Below are 11324 nucleotides of genomic sequence, written 5' to 3'. Positions count from 1 at the left end.
AGAGCAAGTGGTGGAGGGAACTGTGTGTGTGTGTGTGTGTGTGTGTGGGTGGAGGGGAGGGGGGGGGGCGGGGGGCATCAGCAAATCACGCTCAACAAATTAATGAGCCTGTGCCAATTTGCCACAGCCAGGCGCAATACTCCCAAGACATCTGCAGAGGTGAGACTAATCACCTGCATCGCCGCTGAACCATGGCTGCCAGGCTTTTCTCGCGTGGACAAGTGGAAGAATGGAGGAAGGGAGGACAGTCAAAGGGCTCTCAGAAAACTGACCCGCGAATCGTAGAGGGACACACGGACAGTGTAGAGGGAGACGAGTCATTGTGGATATATAGTAAATATAAACTGTTCTGAGAAGGACTTCACATCATGAAGTAAATTATAGAAAGATTATCAGATAGAAATCTGTAAATATAGTATATTAGTGACACCAGTGGGAATGATCTTCAACCAGACTCTGATGTTATTTTTGAGCTGCTTAAACAGTGAGAAAACATAAATGAAGATGGAGAAGGGCAACCTAGCAGAGAAACACTGTTGATTCAAACAAGATTCCAGATATCCAGTAATACTATGATAATACACATTTATTGTCACATTTACAACATATAAAATGAAACATATAAAAATACATCTGTAAACGTTAAGAAGAGCTTTGGTACCATAGCTTGTGATACAGTGAACTTGTGCATTTTTAAACTGAGTAACAAATACAACAGCAAATAAAACCGTGTTGTTTTAAATGTACTGAAAGTCGACACAGTGTGTAAGTGAATGTTATCCAAAGCAACAGAAGAATAAAGGCTTCATTTTTACATGTACACATGTGGCTGTCTAGTTTTCTAAAGTACAGTAGCCCTCCATATCGGCAAGCAACAATAGCTGCAAGACAAAAAATAAGTCAGTTCATACTGTTGTGCTAAGGCAGTGATAGGCTGTTTGTATCGTTTTCATTTGAGAGGCATCTATCTGCACAGAAACTGGACATCCTAATAACTGTAACAGCCCCGTACTTAACTCAAAGGTTCTAATGATTTCTGTCTTTCACAAGACTAAATTTATATCTTTAATACGAGTATCCACATTTTTTTTCTAAATAAAGTGCAAATCAGGCACAGAACTATGAAATAACAAAGTATTCAAAATCCAAGATAGTATTCAAACTTCACATATAAAAATCCCAACAGTGTGGCACATGAAACTCAAAGGAACGTATGTCTCACGTTAAAATGGTGCACGAAGAATCTGTCTGCATTTCAGGTCGTGGGAATGATTTTACAAAAATATTATAATGCAGTGAATACAGTTGTTTGTACCCAAGGTAAGGAAAAAAAATTAAAATATACATAAGTCAAATTTGATAAGCAGCTTTCCTTGTCTGATCAAGGTTTAGGACCGAGTATTAATGATTCCCAATAATATGGGAATTGCTCTTGTTTGTACAGTATTTTCTTTCTTTTGTGTATTGTGTTTGAGTTAATTATTTTGTACGGCTAAAACAAAACGAAAGAAAGTTCAATAGACACAAAACAAAATCACCCGCTTTTGCGACAATCTACACTGCTTGTGAACAGTAAAGGTCTGGATTGAATAATAACAGACAGAAAGGCGTATGGCTAGACATATCTAAATAGTAAAGCACATATCTCATAAGGCCTCATAAGTCTCTATGGCTAAAATGGAAAATACAGTAAAAGCGTCACTACTTACTGTAAACTGACTGTATAGGAGTGTGAGTACCGTATTTTTTTTTATTGGCAGGCTTCCAGAAATAACTGGAAGTTAGCGTCATACACATTATTTGTAACTGTTTGTAGTTAATAAAAACTCAGAGTGCTTAGTTGATACACAGAGATTACCTTCTCAGTCTCAGTTCTGCTACATAGTTTAGTCACGTTCCCTTTTTCAGGCATGTTAACCGAACAGAGATCCCCAGAGAGGGGCTCTGCTGTCTCAAGGTTTCTACATGTGGCTACAGGAAGCTGTCTTCTACCTCAGGCGTCCCGGAGGAGCCCAGAAGGGCGTCTCTCTCGCTGGTCTCCTCCAGCCGGTCTTCCTCTGGAAGAGTTTCAGCCGTGTCCTGAGACATGGAGTCGGTCTCCTCCTCCACCAGAGAGCTGAGGGCGGGAAAGCAAAACACAACTTCATCCTCTACACTCAGATGCATAAGACTCACAGAAAGACATGTCGCATAAGTGGTGCTGAGTTTTCATCTCCCCTTCAGCAACCACACAACATATTTTTCACTTAAAAGCAAAACGTTTTACCCATTTTAAGACCCCGCTTTAGTACTTCCCTGTACTTCCTGCACTTCTGGGAACTCTTCCACGTGCACTAAATAACTGGCACTCAACGATTTTCTGCTGAGTAGATCTGATGTTTCTTTCTTAGTAATTAGTAGTAAAATACAGTAGTTATTACTTTCTATAGGGTGTTAAAAAGCATTTCCCTAACAGCTTAAAAACACGATCTAAAAGAAATCAAACAAGCTGACCAACTGTGAAAAATGATAAAACCAGTATTTTTACTTTAAAGGGTCATAAACACAGCTGCCAAAAAAAAATATATTTTACATTTTTTTTTTGAATGATTAGTAAAGTAACTGTTTGGTGTATAAAAATTCTGGAAATAGTGAAAATACTTCAAACAACTTCCTCCACTCAAATGTTCCTCTGTTTTGTCGGTAAATCATGTAAAACAAAAAAGTCTCACAAGCTGACAGCCACAAAAAACACCCTAAAGGATGAGGTGATTATTAAATAGTAATGTCAGTTAATCATCTGTCAATCTAGTAATTGATTAAACGATAAATCATCTCAGCTCTAGCCATATTCATTCATATTCATCCTTAGAAGGATGATTGTTGAATAACCGTTTCATACAACGGACTGCTGGATATGTTTTCATTTAACAAGCATTCTGTCAGATTTATGAGATCTTGATGAATACCAGTCAGTGAACCCGGAGGAACACTTTGTCTGTTTATGAGCCCATCATAAGCAGAAGAGTTGACTCACTGCCTTAACTGAAAACACTGTTTTGGACCCTGCATCACTCCCAAACTGTATGGCAGCTCTTTCAACAAAAGTGTTCAAGTTAATAATCAGTTATGATAAAAAAACAACAACTTTTTGATGTTATAAGTGAATGTGCCTGAAATTTATGGGGCCAAACATTTATGTCATTTCAAGTCTCTGCTTGGCTGCGTGTTTATATATATATATACTATAAAATTATGCCTCCTTGTCCAACTACATAATACAGCTTTTGTCTCAGCTCAACATCTGGATGAGTGGGCGTGTGGTAAAAAAACAAAAAAAAACCACTCTTGTTAAGGTGTTACATGTTCCTCCTTGAACATGATGGCGCTCCGTACCTTGCCGGGCTTTCTGACGGTATGTTGGTGAAAATGTCCTCCGGCTTGGGGTCAGGGATGGGAATGATGTACTCGTTGTATGAGGTTATGACTTCCTGTGTGTCTCCCTCATTTCTGAAGTCTCCAGGCGTCTCGTTGTAAGGGTCTGGGGGGGAGGAGAGGGTGACGGGAGAGTGGGAGCCAAATGCTGGGTTGGCGATCGGAAAGGGTGAGGAGAGTCGAGGTTTGGTGCGGGCGACTGCCGGGTGTTCACTCTTCTGGAAGTTGTCACTGACTTGGCTGTATCTCTGTTGTCAGGAGACAGTAGTTTGATCATGAAAACGATATTACATGAAACAGTGTGATGAGCTTGACAAACAAATGAGCAGTGTGTCTACTAGTTACATTTTCCGGGACAAATGAAATTGCAGTTTACGGAAGATATTAATGTTTTTAATACAGGATACTGAGTGAATGTCTTCCACAGATTTTTATGGCCTTTGATCAACTGGACTCCAACATACGCTATACACTAGACTTTATGTTGAACAAACAAAGGCAAAAAAACTGGACAAAAGAAATACCTGTTTTTTGCTTGTTAATAAAAACAGTTAATATTATGTATCACTACTGCTAATGTATTAAGATGTGAAAAAAGTAGAGCTTCTTTTACCCCATTATTTACAATATTGTTGAGAAGTTTAATGTATAACAATGCATTCTACAGTATATTTTTTGATGTATGTTTATTAATGCAACATTTGTACCGACGTAGCAGCTCGAAGTCAGGCGAATTCAGTTGATTAAAAAGTACAGTATTTTCATTTGAATTTTGGTGACTGAAGTACATTAACTTGAGTAAAGGTAAGAGCTGAGTCCGATCCTGTTAACTGTCTGTATGATTGCCAACCCTCCAACCAGCCACTAGGAAGCATAAATTACCTTTTTATAACTGTCGGTGAGCATATTCCCCACACTGTGGACCAGAAAAGAGAACTCAGGCCTCTTCTCAAACTTTTCATCCCAGCACTTCTTCATGATTTCATAACTGCAACATAAATAACATAAAATATGTTTATTTTTTGTTTGTTTTCTTCATGCCAGGTACGAAGAGATGTTAGAGAGGAAAGAGACTCACACGTCATCAGAAGCGTGGGCAGGTTTGGCCATTCGGTAGCCCCTCTTCAAAGCACTGTAGAATAATTCGTTCATGGGCAAATCGGGGTACGGGGTTCCTCCTGCAGACAACATTTTATATAATTTATATAATTATTCAAAAGCTAACCTAAAAATAAGAAGTCAAGCACAGGCCAGAAATGAAAATTAGATCCCAATAGAAGATTAATCTTAGCTTGAATAAAATAACAATCTGAAGTCAGACACAATAACTGTTTTAACCTAAAAGACATTTCCCATATTGAATTAATTTGATTTATTTTCTGAGAAGAACAGCACTAAGGAGTTATTTGAACTGCATTTTTGTGTGCAATAAAGTAGATGTTGTAACCCAGATCAGTAAGAAAAACAGATCCAAAAAGCCTAATGAATGTCAGATTGAGGCAGGGAAGCACAGAGAATCTTTGGTTATCACTTACAGAGGCGGGATTGTAAGTTGGTTTTCCACCAGTCAAGCTTATGTTGCATATGCTATTAACTGTCTCCTTTGTTTTTATGGTAGTTTAAAAAAAAAATCGTGGGAAGAGGGTTTAAAAAAAAGAGAAAAAGAAGACGCTCACAATATCCTGAGCAAGGAAATGCTAATTTCAGAGCTTGACTGTGCCTAATATGATTTTGAACTCATATGAGTCTTCAAACAAACTGGTATGTACTTGCAATCAGACATGGAATTTGAAATTTGCTGTAGCCTTGCATCCTCTAATTTAGTGTCATTTTAGACACGGGGAAATACATTTTTATAATTCAGAGTTTAATAAAAAGGTGCAGGAGGAGTCAAGGAGTGTTTGTATGACTTTAAGAACTAACAAATACTTCAAACTCGTTAGAAACGTTGTGACCTATATAATCAAAACCAGAGATGAATCCCTCATCACTTCCGGTTTTTGGTTGAATGTGTAGCTATTTTGTGTGTTTTATGTGTGAACATGTGCGTGTTTGGACTGACCCAGGGTGAAAATCTCCCAAAGAAGAATGCCGTATGACCAAACATCGCTCAGGGTGGTGTACAAATTATGGAAAATGCTCTCTGGTGCCATCCACTTCAGGGGTAGGAAGGTCTAAATTAGAGAAAAAAACTTCTCAGAAACATCCATCTTAGAAAATAAAGAGCAGTTTTGAAGCTTTAGACTGTTAGCAGGGCTAAAAGAGTACAGTTTGTAGTTATTTGCTACCATTGTGGATCTACTAAGGATCAAGTCTATTTGCATGTTATTTAGCTACAGTACTATTTATTTTTGTTTAAGTCATATCCATTACATTTACTGAAAAGCGTCTTTTGTCCAAAGCAACTTACTATAAGTGCATTCAAACTTATTAGATTGCTTCCTCTTCCCTGATCTGTGCACTGATTTTGCTACTCACGCTGCCTTTAGAGATATAGTTGGAATCATGCATGATGTCTCTGGCCAGTCCGAAGTCACAAATCTTCACCAGCTTGCCCTCACAGATCAGCACGTTCCTGGCAGCCAGGTCACGGTGGACGCACTGTGGTGGAATGAAAGTAAAAGAAATGACATCATCATTAAATGAATGGAGAGTATGTGCTAGACTTCATCGTGAGGTCGCCACACGGCCAGCTGAGACTTCACATAATACCCACAATCCCCCATGAAACCACAAATTCTTGTTTTCACACTTACATTTAGATTAAACAAACAAGATGCACTGTAATATGTTGATTTATATACGGTTAGACAGATTGAAACTAGCTGTTCCCTCCTGTTTCCACTCTTTATGCTAAACTAAGCCAACCAGCTGTTGGCTTCATATTTATCATACAGACATGAAGGCGGTATTGATCTTCTCCTCTAACGCCGAATAAGTAGATTTGTTTGAGCTGAAACAAATGTATATTACCTAGAGGCTGGAGTCACCAGCTAATAAGAATTACTTTCAGTATCTTACGTTCTTGGAGGCGAGGAACTCCATCCCCTTTGCTACTTGGTAGCTGAAGCCCAAAAGGTCATCGTATGTGAGACTGGGGGAGTCACTGATCACCAGGTCCAACCTGCTGCCACCTGAACACGACAACAAGGTGAGACGACAAACAGGAGAAAAAGAGAAAGTGAGCATCTGGTGAATGAGGACATTGTGTTGTTGGAACGGGGGAACTCCAGCTGTCCTGTGACTGCATGGCCTTAAATCAAGCTCATGATCTTCATATGCTGTAACATTTTATGTTGTCTTTTCAATCTTTGATCAAAAAGCAAACTGTGTTCTTGTTCGATGACACTAAAATAATGTATCTGTTCATGCGAAGCGCCGTTTCACCTTCACAGATTAAAAGTAGTGCTTTTCACATAAATAAAGCTAATGTTAGCAGCGATCAGGCGAATGGTTGACCTCACATCACGCTCTACATGCACGTTTGTCTCATTCTTCTGTGTTTCCTGTGCTCATCGTTCCATCAACGATGGAAAATGTGTTATTGTCCACACTTAGGCGCCCAGAGACTCATGTTAACGTAGACACCAATTTAAACAGGCTAGAATCAAACCTTGTTCCTGGTAGAGGTCCTGCTGGTAGGGAGACTCATAAGGAGAGGGCTGGATATCTGCATATTTGATGGTGTCTATCTGCTCCTGCATGGGCACGTAGATCGAGGGCTCGTCTTTGCTCATGTCCATGTATCCTCCATCACTCTCACTCCCAAAAGACACATAGCTGGAGGTCAACAAAAATGCACAAAACTGACTTACATATGAAATTATACATGAAAAATATATCTGTAGTTGTCTATTAGTATGTGACAGCAGAGGTTTCAATAAAAGAACACATTATACATTATACGTAATGGTCCTTTGTGCTGTATTTTGTCTGCTTCTCTCACCCTTTCCTCTGACTGAGAGGGGTGCTTCCTCTTGAGATGAGGCAGCCGTCATCCTGGTTCTTCTCAGCGTAGTACTGCAGGAAGGTATGCTTGTTCCTGTGCAGGTAGTCCACCAGGTCACCATAGCGACAGTACTCCGTCACCAGGTACAGAGGACCTGAGTGGAGAACAACAGAGAGTAAGGAAAGCACTGTAAGATGATTTAAGGGCACAGTTACTTGTTCCACAATAGAAATATACATTTAGAGAGTATACGATGAAAATGGATGATGTAATAATAATAATCTTTAAATTATACATTAATTTTTTTTTAATATATATAAACGAAAGTCTGTTACATCTAAGCCTAATGAGTTAAATGAGTTCACACAATGCAAAGTAAACCTACCACCACCAAATATATCGTTCTGTTTTCCACAGTATACAGACTTACAGTGGTGCCTGGTGAGTCATTCCAGTGCTGGCCGGATGAATGCATACTGATTGGCAGATTATCCACACCAGAGACTTCTGCCGGCTAATTTCCAGGATGTTAATTTGGACGGGGATAAAATAATTAAGGCATGCAGCTATTCTCGACTTTCCAAATGTTATCAAAACAAATGGTTCAAATTCTGATAGTGACAGTCATTTTGTGGGGTTGTGACGCTCAAAAACAATCTATCTAAAGTTTTACAGCCGCACAGTAGCATCGGATTAGGTTAAAGCAGAGCAGTAGTTTTGTAATTACTCTGTCGTGACAGAGGGGGGAGGCAAAAGGTCTCTACTGAAGGTTTAAATATTAAATCTCCATTTAAACAATAATTCATTATATAATATTTCAATAAATGAATAAAATGTATTATTGGTCCACAATTTCACACATTAGTTACTAAAACAATAGGATGTGATACAAGTTACTTAATTATATATTTATGACTTTTTTTTAAAATTAAAACTAGATGCTTTACCATTTATAATTTAAATTTGAACAATTTATAATAAAAATACATACTTTATGTATCTGTATTAAATATTTAATATTGGCAACAACTTCTGAGGCAAAGTGAATATTTTTACCCATTGCATTAAATCATAACTCTCTTGTTTACATTATCGTCTACTCAAGATACGCAAATACAGTGTTGATGGAGAAAACACTGGAGAATCATTCATTCAATCATTTTTACACTATGAACTGATTTCAGTTTATCATTAGGTCAATGGGCGTTTGGTCTAAATATTGGATGATATGTTTTTGCATATTTATATGATATAACTGTCAAAGAGAAACTGGTTCTCCATTGCTGCTGCTTCACTTTGCAAACTCCGTACTTCTGGCTGGAAAGTTTGATTGATGCATAAAGTAGTGAAAGACTTTAATATTTTCATTAAAGCGTGTGCCCTCAGTGTAGTTTCAAAGATACTACAATCACATAATACCATAATAAATGCAAACTGAATCATATTATGTATAAAATACCCAGAAGAATTATATGCCATTTTAGTCTAAATGAAAATAGCTTTTTCTTCTGGAAAATGAAATGACAGTATATTGAAACATTTGTTAAGGTTTTCCATTTCTAAGGAGGTTAATCTGACACTATTTTTAATTTATATCATTTTTAAATTGGATACTTCAAGCGTTCATGTCAGTAGGAGGTCAGAAATGAGAGTTGTATTGTTCTTCATGAAAGTGTGTTGGCATCCTGTATCCCCTTTTTTGCTTATTCCCTTTTATTGATTATTTAGATGGCAAATGTGACATGACATCAAACTTAAAAGAAAAATAAGAAAGGAGGATGAAGCCAGTTACAAATATCACTAAAAGTCCAGCATGTTTCCCTTCAATAAATCCACCCCACTTATATGGGCTACTGTTAATATGGAAACTATATTACCTAACTATCATGTGTGTTAGATAGTAAAGCGCCGGTTCTCGGGATGATGCTCACCGTGTTTTGTGCAAGCTCCGAGCAAGTTCACGATGTTGAGGTGGGGACCCAGGTGACTCATGATCTTCAGCTCTGACATCAGGGCCTGAGTCTCACTCCTCCGGGCTGTAGCTGGATCATGAGAGAGAGAGAGAGAGAAAGCTGTTAGAAGGAGGGCCGTATGAGGTATGAGACCAGGAGGATGAACAATACTGGGAGCAGGACACACTGTGTCCCTGCCAAACTGCTCAATGACCTGTGGACTGAAACTTGGATCAGGCTGCTCACCAAACTAAAGCTCAGCAGGCCGCTGCGCTCTCCCAGCTCACAGGAATATGCACTGGTGTCACAATATTTGACAGCTATGCAGGGGGCTCTACTATTCACAAAGATTACGCACATGGCTTTGGACGGTGTTTTTACACTGTATGTCTTACATTTCAGCATTTTCACGGCCACTTTTGTGCTGGACTGGGAATGTGTGAGACCATATGCAGTTGCCTCGACCACTCTGCCAAACGCTCCCGATCCAAGAGTGCGACCTGAAACACAAAGAAGGGCTTAGTAGGACAGAGTCTGAATGACCTGAAAGAGACGGAAGAACACTTCTCTTTATTAAAAAATCAGCATAAGCACATTTATATTTTTTACTTCTCTATTATTTTTGTTTTGCTTTGTCGCAGATTTTTAAAATGGTACCGTTTATTTTCCTTGAGCAGGGGTCTAACTGAGCAGCCATGGGAAGCGTCCTGCTTGCAGGGGAGCAGCTGACTACCATCAGCACATCACCAGACATAAAAGTTTAAAAGGACCTTTAAAAGTGAAGCAGGATTGGAGCCAGTTAGAGAAGTTTAAAAACTTCATTTAGAATTCGAGTGTGGACCGTGCCCAGATGACCCAAACCACTCACAGCACTAAAGCCACCTAGCGATCGCTCCAGTTTAAATTGTCTGCTCTCTTCTAGGGAACACACAGACAATTGACTAGGAGACAAAAAAGAAAGGCTGCAGAACATATTTTAGAACCTCTAAGCTTGAGGACCACGAGACCTAAAACAAATGCTTATATAGAAGTCAATAAATTGATCAACAATAAAAAAGAAATAACAAAATACATTAGATGAATAACTGTGTCAAATGAAATACAATTACCCTAAAACAATCATAAATATATTAATTAAAAGCAGTTTAACACCAAAATAAATGTATTTAACTGATGGTTTCAGTTATTTGAAGTCTTAACAAAAATATCATGAATATTTATTAATCTACTTATTAATTGTATAGTGTTATGTACATTTTTATTTTGTTTTATAACTTTTGTTTAGCATTTTGTTGTTTTTGTCTTCAATATCAGGATATATTGCTTTATAATCCTCAAAAAGGCTCATTACGCTCATTTAACTCTTCTGTTAAATGTATAAACTGGCAGCACGTCCAGTCAAGTTCATTTGTAGACCACATGCCACATGCAGAGTTTTACACGTTTACATCAGCGTCAGTTTCCTGACTGACCCCAGCTCTCCACACTGACATCTGTCTCCTTATGGCATGAGGACTCACCCAGTACCAGGTGGTCTCGGGGCATTTCCCAGGCCAGGTCATAGGGCAGGTGGATGGGGTCCACGTAGATGTACTCATGTCCGTCCTGGCTCACAGATTCTATCACCTTCCATCTGATCTCATAGCGAGGTTTCTGAGAACACAGGAAAAAAAAAAATACAAAGTCACACACGAGAACAAAACAAAAGGTTTCTTTTCAAGATTTCCATTCAAAATACGTTATTTTTGCTCACGAAGAGAAACTTAAAAAAGGGCTAATGTTTGAGTTTGTCTTACCTTCCTCCAGACAGCAATGAGGATGATGAAAGACAAGATGATGATGACCACTAAGGCCAGAACAGCAGCCAATATTGCCACTTGGGAGAACAGGGCTGCAACAGGCATAAGGGCACAACATTATTCACAGTTTAGACAAGGTTGTATTTCAAAATCTAAACTAGTTGTCTCAAATTGTTTTTCAATGTTTATAGAAGGATTGATATTTGTTGC

The 11324-nt window shown here is 38.5% G+C and overlaps 1 protein-coding gene across 1 annotated transcript in view; it reads right to left on the bottom strand.

Annotated features, from left to right (window-relative positions):
• Positions 1 to 568: 568 nt before the first annotated feature.
• pdgfrb (platelet-derived growth factor receptor, beta polypeptide) overlaps positions 569 to 11324 on the bottom strand; it is a 28226-nt gene continuing 17470 nt past the window's right edge. The window contains exons 11-23 of the mRNA XM_069170733.1: positions 11112 to 11206; positions 10836 to 10968; positions 9711 to 9815; positions 9295 to 9405; positions 7361 to 7517; positions 7028 to 7194; positions 6436 to 6548; positions 5893 to 6015; positions 5477 to 5588; positions 4493 to 4592; positions 4297 to 4402; positions 3376 to 3662; positions 569 to 2116 (exon numbers count right to left, since the gene is read on the bottom strand). Coding sequence (XP_069026834.1) covers positions 1972 to 2116; positions 3376 to 3662; positions 4297 to 4402; positions 4493 to 4592; positions 5477 to 5588; positions 5893 to 6015; positions 6436 to 6548; positions 7028 to 7194; positions 7361 to 7517; positions 9295 to 9405; positions 9711 to 9815; positions 10836 to 10968; positions 11112 to 11206 — 1754 coding nt within the window. The 3' untranslated portion in view covers positions 569 to 1971. The remainder of the gene's footprint in view (positions 2117 to 3375; positions 3663 to 4296; positions 4403 to 4492; positions 4593 to 5476; positions 5589 to 5892; positions 6016 to 6435; positions 6549 to 7027; positions 7195 to 7360; positions 7518 to 9294; positions 9406 to 9710; positions 9816 to 10835; positions 10969 to 11111; positions 11207 to 11324) is intronic.

The sequence above is a fragment of the Embiotoca jacksoni genome, unplaced genomic scaffold (genome assembly GCF_022577435.1).
Source record: "Embiotoca jacksoni isolate LCO1_2020_lvr unplaced genomic scaffold, fEmbJac1.0.p SCAF_5, whole genome shotgun sequence".
NCBI classification, from domain to species: domain Eukaryota; kingdom Metazoa; phylum Chordata; class Actinopteri; family Embiotocidae; genus Embiotoca; species Embiotoca jacksoni.
The sequence above is the reverse complement of the archived record's forward strand: the minus strand, read 5'-3'. Positions and strand labels throughout refer to the sequence as shown.